Source organism: Cannabis sativa, chromosome 7, assembly GCF_029168945.1.
Source record: "Cannabis sativa cultivar Pink pepper isolate KNU-18-1 chromosome 7, ASM2916894v1, whole genome shotgun sequence".
NCBI classification, from domain to species: domain Eukaryota; kingdom Viridiplantae; phylum Streptophyta; class Magnoliopsida; order Rosales; family Cannabaceae; genus Cannabis; species Cannabis sativa.
The window spans coordinates 47,526,246-47,548,887 of NC_083607.1; the positions used below are offsets into that span (position 1 = coordinate 47,526,246).

The 22,642-nt window shown below is 32.0% G+C and overlaps 1 protein-coding gene across 3 annotated transcripts; it reads left to right on the forward strand.

The window, feature by feature from the left end:
• Positions 1-15,111: 15,111 nt before the first annotated feature.
• Positions 15,112-21,611, forward strand: LOC115696500 (uncharacterized). Of its 3 annotated transcripts, XM_061118900.1 has the most exons (13): positions 15,112-15,368; positions 16,509-17,142; positions 17,284-17,468; positions 18,101-18,181; positions 18,268-18,309; positions 18,406-18,450; positions 19,046-19,132; positions 19,450-19,576; positions 19,919-19,999; positions 20,148-20,270; positions 20,491-20,555; positions 20,756-20,861; positions 21,152-21,610. In XM_061118900.1, exons 1-13 carry the CDS (start codon positions 15,333-15,335, stop codon positions 21,262-21,264), a joined length of 1,725 nt encoding a protein of 574 aa, XP_060974883.1. In that variant the 5' UTR covers positions 15,112-15,332; the 3' UTR covers positions 21,265-21,610. The 3 variants fall into 3 exon arrangements, with proteins under 3 accessions (XP_060974883.1, XP_060974882.1, XP_030479260.2); XM_061118899.1 differs by lacking the exon at positions 15,112-15,368 and having other exon boundaries at positions 16,251-17,142; positions 21,152-21,611; XM_030623400.2 differs by lacking the exon at positions 15,112-15,368 and having other exon boundaries at positions 16,251-17,142; positions 20,151-20,270; positions 21,152-21,609.
• The last annotated feature ends 1,031 nt before the right edge of the window (positions 21,612-22,642 follow it).

Below are 22,642 nucleotides of genomic sequence, written 5' to 3' on the forward strand. Positions count from 1 at the left end.
GAGAAGTGCTAAACAAACCGCGATATCGGACTCGACGATGGAAGCTGAATACATAGCTGCAGCAGAAGCTCCTAAAGAGCTTGTCTGGCTAAGAAAGTTCTTCACCAGTATCGGTGTCGTGCCTGGAATGGAAAAGCCTCCGGTCCTACTTTGTGATAATAATGGAGCAATAGCCAATAGTAAGGAACCTCGAAGCCACAAGAGAAGCAAACACATAGAAAGGAAGTATCACATCATCAGAGAATATGTGGCAAGAGGGGATGTACTAGTTGAGAAAGTGGACGCAGAAAAAAACTTAGCTGATCCATTCACCAAAGTCTTGGCTGTGACTGTATTTGAAAAAGCACCGTCAGAATTTAGGATTAATTGATATGTACTGATTAGTTTTATATTAGTGCAAGTGGGAGTTTGTTGGGTTTTACGCCCTAAATAAAACTCTATTTCAATGTAATCCATTTTATTCAACATCAATAAAGAAACAGAAGTATTTTTCATTCATTTGTTTATGTTTTGGTTCATCTTATCAATTGCTTGTCTATTTGATTTATAAATTCATCTGAAACCCTTTTCACATACTTGATCCTGTTTATTGTGTTGTCAAAACATTGGAAAGTAAACATGACTATGTGAATAAAGATTCCTAGATTTATCAGACACAGGGTTTTACTGATATAATAATATACAACAGAGTTTACTTGCATTTGGAGAAATGCTATGTTCTTTCCAGAGCATTGGTTAAAGTAAAGCTCAGGTTGGATGCTTGGAGTATGCATCGGAAGGGAACGATATTGAACATTGACTTAGATTTATTAAACTTACCGTAAAATCTGTTCAAGTCAATATCGCCTAGTTGATCCTAGATCAAATGATCTTAATCCTGTTATGATTAGGCTCAATCTCAAGAGGTTATTCATGTTCTTTGAATTGATAGTTAAGCCTACTTTTAGCTCAGGGTTATACGTACATTTTGCGAACACAGTAGTGCAATTGAGTGGGAGCGCTAACATAAACATGGAATCTATAACTTCTATCTGGCGAATAGTAAGTAAAGGATGATCTCCTTCGAGCTTGACCAAACGAAAATAAATGGTGGAGTACTCATTTCACATAAGCTGAAATATCATTTAAACGGGGTTAAGTGTTTTATGGATAAAATACATTGTAGGGTGTAACGGTAATTTAATCCCTTTACAGTGTAGATCATTCATATAGAGGATCATTGATCAAATTAGGATTATAACAATGGATAACTAATGATGTGTCTATATGGTGGAACATATAGAGCATTCTATATACTGAGAGTGCAATTCTAAGTTCTATGCGTGGATTCAACGAAGAATCAATAAGTCAGTGAATTTAGGTTATAAATTCTTGATCTGCTTATTGGAAGCTCGATTATATAGACCCATGGTCCCCCCACTAGTTGAGATAATATTGCTTGTAAGACTCATATAATTGGTTTTGATTAATCAATTATAATTCTCAAATTAGACTACGTCTATTTGTGAATTTTTCACTAAGTAAGGGCGAAATTGTAAAGAAAGAGTTTTTAGGGCATATTTGTTAATTATGATACTTTGTATGGTTCAATTAATAAATATGATAAATGACAATATTATTTAATAATTTTTTATAGTTATTAAATAGTTAGAATTGGCATTTAAATGGTTGAATTTGAAAATTGGCGTTTTTGAGAAAATGAGATGCAGATATGATAAAACTGCAAAATTGCAAAAAGTGAGGCCCAAATCCACATTGCCTAGGCTGGCCACTTTTATAGGGTTTATCATCTGATATTTTCATTATTTTAATGCCAAAAAATTCAAACCTAACCCTAGTAGAATGCTATAAATAGATACTGAAGGCTTCAGGAAATTTACACTTTTACTTCTGATTTCCTTGAGTGAAAAACCTAAGCCTTCTCTCTCTATACCTAGCCGCCACCTTCTTCTCTTTCTTCTTCCTTGAAATTTCGAAACCACTTAGTGTTAGAGTAGTGCCCACACACAGCAAGTGATACCTCAATCATAGTGAGGAAGATCGTGAAGAAAGACATTCAACAAGAAGGAGTTTCAGCACTAAAGAAGGAGAGAAAGAGATCCAGGTTCAGATCTTGATAATACTCTGCGACAGAAAGGATACAAGGGTTAGAGATCTGAACAGAAGGAGACATAATATTCCGCTGCACCCAATGTAAGGTTTCTCATACTTCATATGTGTTTATTTCATAATCGTTTTAGAAGTTCATATTTAGGGTGTTAATCAACATACTTGTGAGTAGATCTAAGATCCTGGTAAAATAATTTCCAACAGGAATTGAATCCCAATACACTGCCCCAAGCATTCCACAGCAAAATGGAGTTGCAAAAAGAAGAATTCGCACTCTTTTTGAAATGGTTAGGTCTATGCTGAGTTATTCAACTCTGTCTACATCCTTTTGGGGATATGCTATTCATATGGCAAACGACATTTTAAATGTTGTTCCATCTAAAGCACTCCCTAAGACACCCGTCGAACTATGGAATGGTCGTTCACCTAGTTTACGCCATTATAGGATTTGGGGGTGCCCTGCTCATGTCTTGAGAAAGAAAGAAGGCAAACTGGAATCACGAACTGAAGTTTGCATGTTTGTCGGAAATTCTAAAGAGACTAAGGGTGGACTTTTTTATAGTTACAAGGATAACAAAATGTTTGTTTCTACAAATGCTACTTTTCTTGAAGATAACTATATTAATGACAACAAACCAAAAAGTAAAGTTGTATTAGAGGAAATGCTTACAGATTTAACTCCTCCAAATGTTCTGTCCTCTTCCACTCAAGAAGAGGATAATCCCACTCCCTCAATCGAAGAAACTGAGAAAACTACTACCAAAGTTCCTGTTCAGAATATCACCGCTCCTCGTCGTAGTGGGAGGGTTTCTACAAAACCGTCTCGTTATGGCTGAGAAGGTAAAATCAACATGGTTGTTGGTAACGGTATTGAAGACGAACCATTAACCTATAAACAGGAAATGGCAAGTTCTGAACAGAAACAGTGGTCAGCCAGCATGGATTCAGAGATGGATTCAATGAAAAAGAACAAAGTCTAGGAATATGTAGACGCACCCGATGACTATCTTCCAGTCGGATGTAAGTGGGTGTACAAGAAGAAAAGAGGCGCTGGAGGCGAAGTCAAAACTTTTAAAGCTAGAATGGTCGCCAAGGGTTATACCCAAAGAGAAGGTGTGGACTATGAGGAAACTTTTAGTCCAGTCGCCATGCTCAAATCCATTCGAATTATTCTCTCCATTGCAGCCGCTTTTGACTATGAAATCTGGCAAATGGATGTCAAGACAGCCTTCCTTAATGGGGTTCTTGAAGAAACTATCTATGTGGAGCAACCAGAAGGTTATGTTCTTCCAGGGCAGGAAAAGAAAGTTTGCAAGTTAAATAGGTCTATTTATTGACTTAAGCAAGCTTCTCGCTCGTGGAACAAGAAGTTTGATGAAATCATCAAAATCTGGGGCTTTCTTCAAAATGAAGATGAACCTTGTGTTTACAACCTCAAGGAAGACTAAGTAGTAGTATTCCTGGTCCTTTATGTTGACGACATTTTGATCATTGGCAACAATATCAAGAAAATGACTGACATCAAGGAATGGCTAGACACTCAATTCGAAATGAAAGATTTGGGTGAGGCTACCTATGTTCTCGGTATTCAAATTATCAGAAACTTGAAGAACAGATCCCTTGCTCTCTCTCAAAAAACTTACATTGATAAAGTTTTGGAGAGATTCTCCATGACCAACACCAAAGGGGCAACTATGCCTTCTCGATATGGTATCTGTCTATCAAAGGAATAGTGTCCTACTGATCCTCAAGAGATAGAGGACATGGGAAAAGTTCCTTATGCTTCTGCAGTTGGAAGTCTAATGTATGCAATGTTGTGCACTAGACCTGACATCTGCTATGCAGTAGGAATCGTGAGCAGGTATCAGACAAATCCAGGTCAGTCTAATATTCTGAAATACTTAAAGAGTAAAAGACATTATGTGTTAGTCTATAAGGGTGGTGCTTTAAATCCCATAGGGTATACCGACTCAGCTTTCCAGGCATGTCTTGATGACAGGAAATCTACATCTGGGATGGTGTTTACTCTTGGGGGTGGAGCAGTGGTTTGGAGAAGTGCTAAACAAACCGCGATTTTAGATTCTACCATGGAGGCATAATACATAGCTGCTGCAGAGGCTGCCAAAGAGGTTGTCTGGCTGAGAAAGTTCTTCACCAGTCTTGGTGTCGTGCCTGGAGTGGAAAAGCCTCTAGTTTTACTTTGTGATAACACTGGAGCAATAGCCAACAGTAAGGAACCTCACCACAAGAGATTCAAACATATAGAAAGGAAATATCATATCATCAGAGAATATGTGGCAAGACATGATGTACTGGTGGAAAAAGTGGACACAGAAGACAACTTAGCTGATTTATTCAACTAAGTATTGGCAGTGACTGCATTTGAAAAGCACCGTCAAAATTTAGGATTAATTGAGATGTACTGATTAGTTTTATATTAGTGCAAGTGGGAGTTTGTTGGGTTTTATGCCCTAAATAAAACTCAATTTCAATGTAATCTGGATTATTCAATATCAATAAAGAAACAGAAGTATTTTTCATTCATTTGTGTATGTTTTGGTTCACCTTATCAATTATTTGTCTAATTGATTTATAAATTCATCCAAACCCTTTTCACATACTTGTTCCTGTTTATTGTGTTGTCAGCACGGTGAAAAGTAAACATGACTATGTGATTAAAGATTCCTAGATTTATCAGAACACTGGAGTTTTACTGATATGACAATCTACAACAGAGTTTACTTGCATTTGGTGAAATGCTATCTTCTTTCCAGAGCATTGGTTAAAGTAAAGCTTGGGTTGGATGTATGGAGTATGCATTGGAAGAGACCGATATTAAACTTTGACATAGATTTATTAAACTTACCGTAATATCTATTCAATTCAATATTACCTAGTTGATCCTAGATCAAATGATCTTAATCCTGATATGATTAGGTTCAATCTCAAGAGTGTTATTCGTGTTCTTTAATTTGTTAGTTCAGCCTACTTTTGGGTCAGGGTGATACGTACATTTTGGGAACACGGTAGTGCAATTGAGTGGGAGCGCTAACATATATATGGAATCTATAGCTTCTATCTGGCGAATAGAAAGCAAAGGATGATTTCTTTCGAGCTTAACCAAACGAAAATAAATGGTGGAGTACTCATTTTACTTAGCTTAAATATCATTTATACGGGGTTAAGTGTTTTAAGGATAAAATACATTTTAGGGTGTTACGATAATTAAATCCCTTTACAGTGTAAATCATCCATATAGAGGATCATTGATCAAATTAGGATTATAACAATGGATAACTAATGACGTGTCTATATGGTGGAACATATAGAGCGTTCTATATAACTGAGACTGCAATTCTAAGTTCTATGCATGGATTCAACGAAGAATTAATAAGTCAGTGAATTTAAGTTGTAAATTCTTGATCTGCTTATTGGAAGCTCGGATATATAGACCCATGGTCCCCTCACTAGTTGAGACAATATTACTTGTAAGACTCATTTAATTGATTTTAATTAATCAATTATAATTCTCAAAGTTAGACTATGTCTGGTTGAGAATTTATCACTTGTTAAGGGTAAAACAGTAAATAGAGAATTTGAAGGGTATATTATTAATTGGGAAACTTTAATTAATTTTATTATTAATAAATAAATTATAATATATTGTTTGATAATTAATTATAATTATTAAATAATTAGATTTGACATTTATGTGGTTGAATAAAGGAATTGGCAGTTTTTGACAACATGGGAAATTAGGAATGTAGGAAAAAGGAAAGTTGGAAAAGTGGAAGGCCTTGTTTCCAAATTGCCTAGGCCGGCCACCTTGCTTCCCTTTTCCCATTTATTTTTCATTTTTTAATGCCAAGTAATTCAACCATAACCCTATGTGGTCTTCTATAAATAGAAGGTAAAAACTTCTTTTTTTTGGACAGACTTTGACATAATTTTCTTTCACTCAAAAACCATCTTGAAGTCGCCACTCTCTCTCTCTCTACCTTCTCTGTTTTTCGAAATCCTCTAAGTGATAGAGTAGTGCCCACACACATCAAGTAATACCTCAATCATAGTGAGGAAGGCTGTGTAGAATTCAGAGTTAACAAAGAAGGAGATTCGGGCTCATATCTTGATTATACTCTGCTACAGAAAGGAATCAAGGGTAAGAGATCTTAGTGGGAGGAGACATATATTCCGCTGCACCCAATGTAAGATTTCTCTTACTTTTATGTGTTTAATTTTATATCATTTTAGAAGTTCATATTTAGGTTGTTAAATCAACAAACTTGTGAGTAGATCTAAGATCCTGGTAAAATAATTCCAACATTATGTTGCATGGTTCACATGACTTATTTCATGATTATATATATAATGTATGAATTCTATTTAAGTCCAGAACATATGAATTTGTTAATGATTATAGTGTTGTCAGCACAGTGGAATATAATCTTAATTATATGTTCGAAAGTTTATTCCCTGATTTGTCAGAACACTGGATTTAGACTGACATGGTATAATCAGCGATAGGTATTCTTACACCTTGGATAAGTGTTATGTCCTTTCTAGGGCATTTGCAAAGTTTACCAGTATCAGATGTATGGAGTATACATCGGAAGGGACTGATATTGAACTTTGATTAGATATATTAAATTTACCATAATATCTATTCAATTCAATATCACCTGTTGATCCTAGATCAAATGATCTTAATCCTGATATGTTTAGGTTCGATCTCAAGAGTATTATACATGTTCTTTGATTTGTTAGTTAAGCCTACTTTTGGGTCAGGGTGATACGTACATTTTGGGAACATGATAGTGCAATTGAGTGGGAGCGCTAACATAAATATGGAATCTATAGCTTCTATCTGAAAAGTAGAAAGTAAAGGATGATTTCCTTCGAGCTTGACCAAACGAAAATAAATGATGGAGTATTCATTTCACTTAGCTGAAATATCATTTATACGGGGTTAAGTGTTTTAAGAATAAAATACATTGTAGGGTGTTATGGTAATCTAATTCCTTTACAGTGTAGATCATCTATATAGAGGATCATTGATCAAATTAGGATTATAACAATGGATAACTAATGACGTATCTATATCGTGGAACATATAGAGCGTTCTATATACTGAGAGTGCAATTCTAAGTTCTATGCGTGGATTCAACGAAGAATTAATAAGTCAATGAATTTAAGATATAAATTCTTGATCTGCTTATTGGAAGCTCGGATATATAGACCCATGGTCCCCATACTAGTTGAGACCATACTGCTTGTAAGACTCAATTAATTGATTTTGATTAATCAATTATAATTCTAAAGTTAGACTATGTCTAGTTTATGAATTTTCACTAAGCAAGGGCGAACTTGTAAAGAAAATAGATTGTAGGTTTATTTATTAATTAAGAGACTTTATATGTCTAATTAATAAATATAGTAAATGACAATATTATTTAATAATTAATTTTTAGTTATTAAATAATTAGAATTGACATTTAAATGGTTAAATTGGAAAATTGGCGTTTTTGAGAATATGGGATAGAAAATGACAAAATGACAAAATTGCAAAGTGGGCCCAATCCACTATCCATGGGCGGCATACTTAGTGTGATTTTACTATTTATTTTTCTATTATTTTGATGCCAAATAAATCTAACCTAAACCTAAGTGGTTACCTATAAATAGGTAGTGATGGCTTCAGGAAAAAGATGATGCATCTCATTCCTTCAGATAAATTCTTAGCCGCCACTCTATACTTCTCTTTCCTTCTTCATATTGTTCAACCTTGAGTGAATGAGTGAGTGCCCACACACATCAAGTGGTATCTCAATCATAGTGTGTAAGACTGTAGGAGATGCCAAACAACAAGAAGGAGATTCAGCATCAAAGGAATGAGAGAAAGAGATCCAGGTTCATATCTTGGTGATGCTCTGCTACAAAAAGGAATCAAGGGCTAGAGATCTGAACGGAAGGAGTCATTATATTCCTCTGCACCCAATGTAAGGTTTACTAAACTTTATATGTGTTTATTTCATTGTTTTAGAATTCATATTAGGATGTTAATGAAACATACTTGTTAGTAAATCTAGATCCTGGTAAAATATATCCAACAATAGCACCCGTGAGTCACAAGGACTTAGCAAGAAGAGTAATAATAACAATCATATTGTTTATTATTCGAATATTGTCATTTATACACAATAAGAATCAAATCATCACCCATTGTTCATAAGATAAAATCCATATCACTACTGGCATCTACCACGAATAAGCATCAGTGTACAGATATTTAGTAATACAAAACCATTATCCTAATAATAGAATTCATATTCATTTAATCATATAAATAATATATATTACCTCATAAAGTAACCATCTTCATAACATCACGTTGCCTAATCAAGCAAGTCGATGCTTTAATCTGATAATCATGTATTGCATTGCCTAATAAGGTAAGCCCGTGCCATAGCCTAGCACCTATATATCACATAATTGCATCACCTAATAGGGTGAGCATGTGCCAAAAACTTGCACCCATATATCATATAATTGCATCACCTAATCAGGTGAGCCTGTGGCATAATCTGGCACCAATATCACATCGTCTAATCAGACGAGCCCGTACCTACGCCCAGTACTTATCATATGTCACAGACGCACGTTCTTACGCCCGATACATTGCCGAGAAAATTGTATCACCTAATCAGGTGAGCTCGTACCTACGCTCGGTACTCATCATATATCACTGACGCCCGTACTTACGCCCAGTACGTCGCCAAGAAAATTACATCACCTAATCAGGTGAGCTCGTACCTACGCTCGGTACTCATCATATATCACTAACGCCCGTACTTACGCCCAGTACGTCGCCAGGAAAATTGCATCACCTAATCAGGTGAGCCCATATATCACATGTATAATAACATCACATTATCAATATTCCACCAATCAGTCTTTTTATTATATAACAATTTTAACTATATCTCAATATTAATCAATTCATAACAATACTAATTATATTACATACAACATTCTATGTTCTTACCTTTAATCTAAGTTCATACATTTCAGCCAACCCAAGTGGAGAACTATCCCCGATGATCTCGATCATATGTCACAACAACGAGAAACCAATAAGTATTTATCCCAAAACATTGCTTAATATTCACATAATATAATCTAGGGTTTTCTACCAAACCCCATGGTATAAATACAATAAAATAAAACTTATAGTTTGGCTCTAAAACATACAACATATTATAGAGCTCGTTGCAAGCTTCAAAACGGTATATAGAACGTCCAAAATAGATACCCGAGTCAAAAGTTTGATAAAAATATAATTTCTGATCTCTTAGGAATTTGGAAAAAAGTATAAAACTCGAAAATCCTGATTTTTGCACTCACCGAAACACTACCAAAACTTATTCAAATCTCTCCAAACTTCACAGGGCGTATATATATCATAAATATTACCATTCTTGCATAACAGAAATTAAAATCGAGCCCTTAAATGAAAAATTGTATTAACGTTCAGACTAAGCTTTAAAAAGTTCAAAATTCGATTTCTAACTCAAAATCACCTCAAATTCAACAAGTAAACATTGATACTAGTCCCATAGGTACCAAAGAACAATTCTACGAAGTCAGAATCTCCATAACTTTTCTAATTCACAAAACCCCTATATAAAACCAATCGTTTTTAGCTTAAAACGTAATTAAACCATACCTTAAGCTTTTCCTTTTCAAGGATTTGTTATCCCGCTACTACCAGAGCTCAGATCGCTAGCTTTTGGGTTGAAAATAAAAAAAAAATGAACATAGAAATAGAATGTTTGTCAAAAGGAGAGAATGAGGGTTTTGTTCGTTGGTTCCTCAAGTACAGATATGTTATAAAACATATAATATATATAAAACTGATAAGTTTTTTCGTATATATAATATAATAATAATAAAATAATAACAATAATAATAATATAATAATATAATAATAATATTAATAAAAAATTTATTATTAATAGTTATTTTATTATTTCTTAGCTACTAATAAATCTTTATTTCTAGGGTATTTGGCCAACTTCGAGTATCTTAAAATACCCTAGTATTTCTAAAATTAACTTATCCCAATAATCCCATTAATATTTCTAACTAAAACCGTTGTGATATTTTTGGCCTCCAATCGGGTCTCTAGGGTCTCCGAATATGAAAATATTTTTAATTCACAAATAACTCATATTATATCCACGTATTTCAAATAAATCTCCGTACTTAACAAATTACACTTATTTATCCACTTATCAGATCTTCAGGGTCGTCGGACCTGAAAATATTTTTATTCCACATATAGCTCATATTACATTCACACATGCTATATAAATCTCCGTAATTTATAAATTACGCTTATTTACTCACTTATAGCAAAATTTAAATTTTATGCTGAAATAGATTAGTAGGATCATAATCCCACTTATTACCTAATTAACCCATAATATAAATATAAACCTTAATTATTTACCATTAGGCTTATCGGGATATTACACACAACCTGAGTCCCTCGAGATTCCTGGGTGCACTCCACTGTGCTCTCAGCTCGCAGTGCCTTAGCCACCATATCAACATAGGTGGTGTTGTCATCAGTAGTAATCATTAAGGCATGTCTTATCTTTGAGTTCAACCCGTCTAGGTAATTTTCTTTCTTACTAAAATCAGTTGACACGATTCTCGAGGCCAATCTTGCCAAGTGGTCAAACTGAGTTGTGTATTCAGTAACACTCATATTTTCCTTCTGAGTCAGCTGAGTGAATTCTTTCCTTTTCACGCTTCTGACTGCCTCGTTGTAATATTTTGCATTGAGTAATTCCTAGAACTTTTCCTAGGTCATTGTAGTGACATCATGAGTCAAGGACACCATGTCCCACCATACTAGAGCGTCTTCTTGGAACTGGAATGTGGCACATGCCACTCTATCATTGCCGGTGACGCCCATAAACTTCAGAATCCACAGCCCTTATGATCTTAGTGATATTATCTCTGGTATTAATACAACCAAAAGGGGAGTAGGTCATTATCCGCTAACTAAGGGGGTCGAACCTCTATAAAAATATTTTGTCTCTTTTACTTTCCTATTCTTATTATGTACATGTGGTAGCATTAGTAATAAATACGACTCCGCTGTCGCTTGGCCAAATTTGAGCTCAATATATAGGTATTATTCCTGTCGGTCCTAAAATCAGTATTTTCGAGGACCATTGCTAATAAAATGAAATGAGTGTTTAAAATCGATGGCTATAGTCAAGAATACCTGTTGGTTTTAAATAGTCGTTAAGAATAGTCGACGGTTTAAAACCCATATGAAATTGAAATGAGACACTTTTAAAAGGGAATCTCTGACGGTCTTAAAATGTCGATTATAGTATAGCTGACATTTTAAAATTATTACCTATTTACTATTCTCGTGCTATATAAAACCCAAAAAATCTCAAATATTATATTTAATTTATTCCAATCTCTCTCTCTCTCTCTCTCTCTCTCTCTCTCTCTCTCTCTCTCTCTCTCTCTCTCTCTCTCTCTCTCTCTCTCTCTCTCTCTCTCTCTCTCTCTCTCTCTCTCTTTATTTATTTATTTATTTATTATTATTATTTTGCAGATTCAGCTCCGACGGACTCTCATCATAGGCAGGTGGTCTCAAATTTGTGGGATTTTTTTTTTTTATAAATCCGTAGTTATTTTGTGAAGATTTTGTGGTGATTTTTAGTGTATTATTTGAGGATTATTTTGAATACGTTGTTTCTATGTATTGTGTGACATTATATTTTAGTTTATTTTGATTAGAAATGGTAGTTATTTCTTTGGGCTTAGATTTGAAATGGTCGAATATATTTGATTTTTTTTAATTTTATATTCTTAACCTTTTAGCGTCAATTTTAAAGGGTCACCTCCAGATAGGTGATTATGCAAAATTGTCGGCAATAATACTATAGCTAATGGTTTTGGACTGTTGGCCACCTTCAACTATAGTATAATCCAAAACCATCAGCAATTCTTCCTACTATTGATGACATTTTTTAACTGTCAGTAAACCTCATTACTGAGTATTTTCCACTGACATTCCACTCACTTTTGTGATGGTCAAATATGCATCGGTCATAGATACTAATGGCAATACAATACCTGACTATTTTAAACTGTCGAGAAATCCCTTTTTTCAGTAGTGGATATATCATAAATCTATATATAAATATATATATGTGTGTGTGTGTGTAATTTAGGAAACCTAAAAGGGTTAATCACATCGTTATTCACTTTGAGAGAGTTCTTGCTCATATGTTGAGAAAAATCCAAGAACTCATTATTTAGTTTTATCCTAATTAATTAGCCCACACTAATCTTTGTATGTTGTGGAAGATCTAGAAGATCAAGGTGTGAGTTCATTATCGCCATTGTATGATACAACTTATGAAAAGATTTAAGGATACCTTGATACGCTTCAAGAGATAAATGATTCCTTTCATCTTTTTTTAATTTCAAATTTAATATATGTACATATAGAGATTTTAAAGTGTGGTACAATGATAATCTATTAAATGCTTCCATTACTAACATGATTTAGTACCACAAAACCAGCAATTATTTCATTTACTAGACTTTTCCTTAAGCAATGGAGGAAGGCTCGCAAGAATGATAGTGTCGCCTCTTTAGTAGTTTCTCATCAAAGTGATGGGTGAGAGTCTTGAGTTAAACCAGTTGAGAATAGCACTAAGGTCAATATTGATGTCACTTTATTAGAAGTATAGAACCAGCATGGGATGGTTGTGTAGCTCGAAATCATTGTGGTAGTATTGTTAAGATGTAGATTTGGTATATTGAAGGGACTATGACACCTAAAGTTGCAGAAGCTCTTGGTGTTAAGCAAGCTCTTAGTTGGATTACACAGAATCGATGGTCTAAGGTGGCGTTAGAGTCTAATTGTTTGTTGATTGTTCAAGCAAGTTGAAGCTCAATTTTTTAAAACTTTGTTTTGGTTTAATTATTCATGATTGTAAACAACTATTGGTTGAGTTGAGCGATGTTTCTCTTGTTATTGTTAAGTGATCTGCAAACATGTTGGGTCATGCAATTGCTAGAGCATCACATTCTTACCCTGATTGTAATTTCGAAGAAGGGGTTGTACCTTCTTTGTTTGTTTTAGCTGTCATGGTAGATCTTTGAGTAATAAAGCTTTTCATGTTTATTTCAAGGGGCACGCTATGTCCCTCCCTTTCTGTGTGTGATTGGAATCTTTCAAAAGAAAAAGAAAAAAAAAAATCATTCATGATACGAACACGAATATAATACAATAACACGGTTGTCATTCTTTGTAAAAGTATGATTAAAAGTGAGTGTGGACCAGACCAACCATTGGTCAAGTCCAACTAAAAGTGCAAACCAAAGCATATAAAAATGTTAAAATATAAAATGACTCTAAATTTGAAAACTAAGTTAGTAAATATTCTTCTTAAAAAAAATTAAGAAAATAGCCAAATATAATGAATTAGCTAATAAAAATTATAAAAATAAGTTTACTACATTTTATTTTTTAAAAAAATATATATAATAATTAAATTAAATTATACAATTTTTTTAATATTGCATATTTTTATATTGTAACAAAAGCGAATAAATATATTAGGTCATTAAATGTATACAACAGTATTTGATATATCGTATTACTGAAAAATTAATATACCATAGTAATAATATACCTCAAGAAAATTATAACAATACTAAATTAATACTCAATATATATATCATGGTTATAAAATTATACATACCACTATTAAAATATGTATACATACCAAAAAATTTATATATAATAAAATAAAAACTAAATATTATCTTAAATAAAGGATATATTATATACAACAAAAACCACATACCATATAACAAAATATATATACCTACAATAAAAAAAAAAAATAATAATATAATATTATTTAAAAAAATTATATATACCATATAAACAAAATTATATACAACTATAAAATAATTATACCATACTTACAAAATTATATATCCCCTTTATATATAATAAAATTAAAATTAAACATGCATGATCTAAAATAAAATGATATACTATACAAAAAAACTTATATACAATATAACAAAAAATATATACCTTACAATCAATATATATATAATAACAATAAATAAAAATATATAGGATGCTAATAAAATTATATATCATATCAACAAAAGTACAATAAAAATAGAACTTAAATATTATTTAAAAAAAATGATATATCGTACAACAAAATATATATAATATTTACCAAAATATATATACTAACAATAATAATAATAAAAATATATATTACTAATATATATATATTATACTAACCAAATTATATACCATAATTAAAATATATATATATATATATATTATGACAATTAAATTATATACGTACCATTGTATATAATAAAATAAAATCTAATTAAATATTATTTAAAATAAATATATATCATACAATTAAAATATATAAAAATAATAATTAAATATATCTAACATGCCAATAAAATTATATACATATACTAAAATATTTATATTATGCTAATAAAATTATATACCACTATTATATATAGCAAAATAAAAAATAAATATCATCTAAGAATAATAATATACTATACAACAAAACAGAAATATATTTTACAACAAAATTTATATACCAACAACTCATAAAAATTAAAAAAAAAAAAAACCATATAACTTTTAAATAAAAAATATTTTAACAAAACTAATATAGATATACTATAATCTTTAAATAATTTGCTTTTAATTCTAAAAAAAAATATGAAAAAAATTATTAATTTTTTATGTGGTAAAAATAATAATAATAATAATAATAATAAATAATCTAAAAATATCATTTTAATATAAATTTTGAAATGAAAATATTTACTAATATAATCTGATTTTAGTTCATTTACTATAATTTTCCTGTGAAAAAAGCAAACACAAAAGTCAAGAAATAAAATTCCTAGGCAAATCAGAAAAGTGGAAAACAAGAAATCTTAGAAAAGGATTTTACTATAATGGCGGATTCCTCAAAGAACCTCATCAAGGATCTTGTCCTTGTTTGTTTGTTTGATTGTTTTACTCTTCATCTCAGCCGTTCTAATAAAAAGCTCATCATAAAGCCACTGAATAATGATCACTCTCTTCTAATCCATTATTCTCTCCTTATTTGTCTAACATGGGTCCTCAAAGTGGTTTTGCTAGGGAGCAACAGGTAAGAAGAACAACACTACGTATTTACTAATGAATAACATTTCAATAGTGTCTCATGTTTTGATATTTGATATGATATTAACCAATATAGTTTCTATAAATAGAACCACCATTCCTTTTATTTAGGTTGGAGCAGTTGTAACATTTTACCGAAAATAAAATTAATACAATTATTTTAGACAATTTTTTCATCATATAAAAAAATACATTATTATGACTTTATTAAAAAAATTTATATAATCACCTTTTAATTGTAATTTTTTACATAGGTTTACTACTAAAATTTTAATATGACATTTTTCCTTAGAAACTTAAAAAGAAATTAAAATATTTGGTAGTATAAGTAATGTTTTATAATTGGATTATAGATATTTGACTCGTTGTCCAGCTTCATTAATTAAGGGTGGCCAATGTGGGTTTTTAAATGCTATATGCCTATGTCCTTTTAAAAAAATAAAAAAACTTTATTATGTATGAGATCTTATTTGCTGTTATTGGAAAACTTGGCAAGTTATGGAACAAGTATGGATTAATGGATTATCCTAAGATGCTCAGCAAAAACATTACAATAGTAGCCTTTTATTTCACTACGGATTGGAGCTCCGAAATCATTTCTAGTAGAAATAGCATCTGTCATCTGAATTCATAGTTGGTTTAAATATTTTTGTGCCCCCAACACTAACTCTTTAGTCTTAGACCACGTCTCAACTATAGGTCTCAACTATAGGGGTCATCTTTTCTTGATTGGGTTATCGATAATGCACCAACCAAGCTAGCTTCCCAAAGAACCAAGTATAATCCCTTCCAAAGAGAAATTATGGTGAAATTTGAATTCGGATGCGAGCACAGTACACCACACAACAAGTGGTGCTATGTGCTTATTATAACTGAACATAGGTATCTCTATGTTTGTTACTTTTTCCATTTCCAAATCCTTAGGGGAAGCTGTATCATACTTACTGAGTTACTAAACTGAGAAAGGAACAAGTAACAACCATTATCAAAGTTATACTTATTTCAAAAGGAGATATGCTTTAGATGTCAACCATTAACAATGAAGGTTTTAGTGCTTGTTAGGTGTTTTAGAGGTCAATCTAGTATTTTTCATTTTATGCATTTTTCTTTTTTACTTTATTTACAGGAAACATTCACTCGTAAACGTGAGAATCCATTTTATAAGGGTCTATTGAAACAAAATGATCAGAATTTTACCTTTGATTTCCCAAAAAGTTCTGGCAACCACAACGTTCCACGGTCTATCTCAGACATTGGTCATGGAAAGATTGAAAATTTTGATTTTTATGCAAATGAAACGTCCATGGAATCCTCATTCGAAGATTCAATGACAAAGTCCAATTTTGAGCCTTTTAATCAAGCTACTCTTGAGAAGTCAAAGAAAGTTTCCAAAACAACTCCAATTATGTTTACAAGAGCTACATCAGATTTGGAATTCAGTTTTAGAAGTTTACAAGATTCCATAAATGAGCTTCATGGTTTAACACTTAAGAAATATGAAGATCACCAAACCTTACATGGTTCCTCAAAACCAATTGAAAAAACATATCTAGTAAACAAAAGAAAAGAGGACCTATCAAGTATTCAACTTCCACAATGTGCAGCATCATTTTACAATGGAATCTCACCGATTATGGAAGTTGTCGAACAGTGTGAAACTGCTAAGAGACTAAATTTATATCTAAGAGCTGGAAAGGTTGAAGTCAATGCTGGCGTACCTGGAAGATTCTTGCATGCTGTAATTGCCCAAGATGTCTCTGGTAATAATGATTTGGATTCATAAGCATAAGGCTAAGTAACAATAAAAAAATTGAAGTTGTTTTATGTTTTTCGAGTGAATCATACTCATTCTGAACAATTGCAATCTTTATATTTGTTCTTATTGACTCTGCTTTTTACAGATGTTGGCTCTGTTGCTTTGACCGTCGCTTACGCCTTCTACCTCAATGAAACACAGAAAAGGAAAGAATACTGCACTGTGCCAGTCATCAACATGAAGAGGGAAGAATTAAACGCTCGTGTTGAACTTAAATGGCTGTTTGAGTCATGCCAATTGGACCATACATCGTTAACTTTTATAGACGAGGTGAGTCCTATTTGGCTGCATAGAAATCTTAGAGCATGTTTGGTATTGTTTTCTGTTTTTTGTTTTAAAAAATTGTTTTTAGAAATGAGAACAAAAAATAGTTTTTGAAGTTTTTAAAACACAAGTCATGTTTGGTTAGTGATTTTTAAAAACAATATTGACCAAAGGTGAATTGGTTTTTAGAACAGAAAATAACATTTTGTTGTTTTCAAAATTCTTGTTTTTTGTAACTTTGTTTTCAGAAAACTGTTTTTAAAAAATAAGGCCAAACAAGCCAAATTGTTTTTAAAAAACAATTTTAGTTTTTTAGTTATGATGTCAAACATGCACTTAATTTTTAGATCATTGTTGATGGTATAGTTTTCTTTGACCAAAATGGCTAATATGATAGTTCTTCAAGTCCTGGTATGAAATCAAGTTAGCCATTTTGGTCTTCAATCTGAAATTATGCCAATTATCATATTAGCCAACTGCTCCCTTTCCATCCTTGTTTCCATGGAGAAATAGCTATTATTATCTGTAGTGTAGTGTAGTGTATACATTCATGTACACCCCTACATTACATACATGCACAAAATTTGAACATGACTTTCCAACTATATACTGTTATGTAATTATGGACTTGTGATCAGGTTGACCTGTCCTATTATGATCTATTTGGGAGCCTGAAGCTAGTTTTGTTAAATGGTCAGAAGCTTCCTGCTAAACAAGAGGTATTAGCCCATTTTGAAAAAAAAAAAAAATACTTGCAGGTAGTTGTAGAAAATGATAAACTTGTCTGTCTTTGTTCCTAAAACAGGCACTGAAGGATGCAATAGTTGAAATTTTAACTTGCAGAAAGGTGATCTATTCAACAATAATGCACTAAAATTTTGAGTTACTTGTAGATTTATCTGAACTAGAACCTATTAAAAGATGATACATTTTTTCTTGACAGGGTGAACCTGCATATCCTTCGGTTGAAGTTGTTACTGAAACTGAGGTACAACATTATGCTATAGAGTATATGTCATGCTGTGTTTACTTTCTGTTTATTTCATAATTCTATACTTTGACTTTCATAAATATAGGTAGATTCATTTTGATTATTTTGTGGGCAAACTGATGACCAAAAAATTTTCTTTTTCATGAGCCAAATTATACAACTTAAGTGGAACTGTTAAGTTTTATTTTTGATTTGGAATTTTCTTCTTTGCTCTGTATGATTTTCATACAGGATCACAGATATTCACATTTGTGCATGATTGACTCTATACTCTCATACTAATCACCTTTTAGCAAATGAATTCCAAGAATTTATATATTTCTAAGAAGTTGAAATGATGGCAAATAAAAAAAAAACAATAACATTTTAAAATGTGAAGGAAAACTCTCTTGTGAACTTCCAATGTGAATTTGACTTTATAGGGATACTTCCACTTAGTATTGAAGACATTGTGATACTCTTCACTTCTTTTGTACATAATTTTGTTTCTTGAACTAGTCAATCATTATAATGTATACTTAAGTTTGTAAGTATACTGAGATAGTTTATGCCTTTGTATATTTTATATTTTATATCTCAATGAATGGAACAGGATTGCTCATGTTGCACAATTGTTGCTGAGAAGTTTGCACTGACTTCACCTGAAACTTTGGTTGGGAAAGGATTCAGTAGGCTATTGGTAACTTCCTTCAGTTCTTTCAACCAAAGAAAGAATTCTTGGCTATGTTTATGAGCTCATATTCTTCTTTGACACAATTTCTCTTCTATTTAACTTTGTTTAAGCATACATAGGGTGCATTGAGCTACTAAGCATAGTATAACTTTGTAAGCTATACTAGCAAATATTTTTCCTGTCATATGTGTAATTCTTAGTATATTTGTTCTTCCTTCCTAAAAATTCAAGGACTTAATGTTTAGTTTACTATGGAATACTAGTTATTTTACAGCTATCTTTTTCTTCATGGACTTATCTTTAGCTTTCTTTTATACTTGCAGTTAGCAGGAATCCTGTCAGACACTGAGAACCTAACCAAACCTCTTTGTTCTTCCAAAGATAAGTACATGGCTTCACTTCTAATCCACGGTGCAGGTCGGCTTGGGTATAATGGCCTCTATCAATTATGTATGTATTCTACCATCTAATATGAATGCAATCTTTATTAACAGAAGGAAGTGAGTTAGGTGGCTGATTAAGCAAGTTGGAAATTTGTTAAGGGTAGCTAATGGATCTGTTATGGTTTGTTATGAGCCTATTAGTCTTATTCTTATTTTTAGCTCATTATTAATGTGTTGTATTCTCTTTAACAATTCAACACTTATTTCGATCAAGTTCGGTTCATTCACTCTCTATTCTCTCTTTCTTTCATTGTTCACTCCTCTGTTTTTAATGAAAGCTAATAATGTAACCATGCTATTTATTTATATGCATGACTCACCTTTTGGAGGTGTTATCTATGGTCTGTAGTGAAATACAAGAAGCATGATGTATCAGAGCTTAAAGTGGTTGACATATTGCGCAAAGATTTCAAGAGATGGACAAGAGTAGGTTTGTACTTTTCACAACCTTTGAATAACTATTCAATAATCAAAAAAAAATATTCATGCCATGCCATCCTTCAATCTCATTTATTCCTCTCCGGTATGTAACACTTTTTACTGTCATGAAATTTCGTAAACAAATAAAATTATAAAAGCAGGTAAACAAGACACTTATGGTTCAAGAATGTCTAACAATGGGCTGAGTTCTATTGGAATTTCTATTGGACAACTTCTCTCCCATGAGAGTGCTGCACCACAACAAATTAAGTACTTTCAGCGTAAGTGGTCAAACTCATCGGCCTGATCAGTGATTTTCATAGCCATGTTACCTTTTCAATGTTCTATACTAATTCATGACCACATGATATCCATCAATATTTCTACTTAGCATTTCATAATCCTCAGTCCAAAAGCAAGTTATGAACCTTTGGAATTTGTTTTTCATGATTATGTTTAGTTGTCCCTGTAATAATTGTTTCAAATTGACTTAAATTTCAGAGTTGGAGAAACTTAGGCTTCTCATGATTGTTTCTGGATATTATGATTCGAATAAGAACTTCAAGGTGAGAGAATATAACCCACATGATTATCATTATGATTCAAAACTTGTAACCTTGTCTAATTTGTGTTGTACTTATATGCAATAACAATAATGCAATGTACAACATGAGTATCATAAATCAAAACTTCACATCTCAAATATGATCAATATCTGATCTAGTCATAGAATTTGACATTTCTAGCTATGTTTATTGTATTTTAGAGGGAGATTCTAGTCTCTACTGAGTCTGTTGTGCTGATGAAGACTCTGCTCAATTTCTTTAACTCAAATGCGACACTTCTTCCTCTGAAAGATCTCCATAGACCAGGCAAGTTTTTCTTCTTAAATGTACATCTGATAAACTAATTTTGATCGGTGAACATTTATCAGATATTATATTGTAATCTTATTTGAGAAGAAGCTATATCATAAGATGAATTTGTAATGAAGGATATAATTTTTCTAAACAAAATCATTCCCAACTACAGCATAAAAAAAATTGGACTCATTGTGTGAATAGCTGAAAACATTATAACAAACAATTATTAGTCTGAGATTTGTATGTCTACATTGCATTTTCTGAGACATGAATCAAGTAAACACGTAACCTTTGTGCAGGCCTTATGGTGGAGATGAGAGCATTCGAAATCGATAAAGTTATATCAAGAAAGACAATTGAGCATCTCCTAGGTGAATTCGGGGGTAATACACATGAGCAGCCAGGGTTGTGATCAACTATTTTGAACATGGAAACTAAGGTTTATCATTATGTTTGGAAATGTATGTATTAATTATGAACAAAGAAGAATTAAATAGAGCTTTTATAGTTTTCATGTTTTTAAAGTTATGGGATTCGATAACAAAGCCGATTTGTGATCTTATGTTATCTTAAATGTTTGTCAAGATGAAAATTTGGTGCATAAAAAATCAGTAACATGAAAAGCTGACTAGAGATGAAGATGTATTCAGCAACTATGTACTGTGATACCATGTATCATATCCCAGTTAAGATGAGCAGAACTGGTGGATATTAAAATGTGCAATGCTTTTACTTTGAATCTCAGTATATTCTTTATAGGGGAAAATAGTGTAGTATATGAGATGAACAATTAAAATCTAAATCTAACAAGAGACAACATAAATGTAATGAAATTTGGTCTTTCCTGCTCTGCTACAATTTATCCTTGTTAAAACAAAATTCATTTATGATAATAGGACCTTGGAACTTGGATTTCATCCAGTGAATCTAAAGATGAGTGAGTATTTGGAGGCAAAAAAAAAAAAAAAACGTAGGACTACTTTTCTAAACTGTTATTTCAAGGGACAATTTGATGAGACTGGGTGTTGGCAATCTGAGACTAATAACACTGAAGATGTCATAAGCATGTATTTTCAAAAATCTACATTTCATCTTGAATATGATTAAAACTTAAAAAATTTAAGACTAACAACAATGAAGATGTCTCAACCCATTATAACATGCTACAGAAGTTTATAAATGCAATATAAATTAATAATCAGGAACTTATGCGATTGAAAACATTAGTTAATTGGGAAAAAAATCCTATCAGATACTCGGGTTGTACTTTTCTTTTGCAGATCTTTTAGGTGGTGTTTGGTTGGAGGTAATGAAATGGGATAGGATGGAATAGAAAGGAAACAACTTTTGTTCTATTCCCTTGTTTGGTTTCATTTTAAATTAGAGATAAATTATTGGAATGTCGTTCTTATTCTAACTATGTTTTCATTCTTTCCATCTAAACGCCACCTAATAGAGTGTTTGTTATGTGAGTTTGAGTTGAAAAAGTAGACTTGAAGAAAAAATGGAATCAAGTGTTGGAAAAAATTAACATTACCACTATTTTAATTTAAAAAGTATGATCTGTAAACAGTATTAACTAATGTCTGTTAGTTAGTTACATTTTCAGTTAATTCTGTTAAGGTAGTTAGTTTGTTTTCATCTTGATTCCTACTGTATGTACTCTGTATATAAAGGCTAAGTCCTCATTCAATACAATCAAGCTTTTGCATTCTTTCCTCTGTTCTTTTCTTTCTCTGGTTTGCCTTGTACTGTTGTTCTACATGGTATCAGGAGTCTTGACACAAGAC

Coding starts and splice junctions, on each gene's coding strand:
- LOC115696500 (XM_061118899.1), top strand. CDS start 16,422: ATGAAGGTTTTAGTGCTTGTTAGGTGTTTTAGAGGTCAATCTAGTATT. Junction 17,143..17,283: donor AATTGCCCAAGATGTCTCTG/GTAATAATGATT, acceptor TGCTTTTTACAG/ATGTTGGCTCTGTTGCTTTG. Junction 20,862..21,151: donor GAAAGATCTCCATAGACCAG/GCAAGTTTTTCT, acceptor ACCTTTGTGCAG/GCCTTATGGTGGAGATGAGA.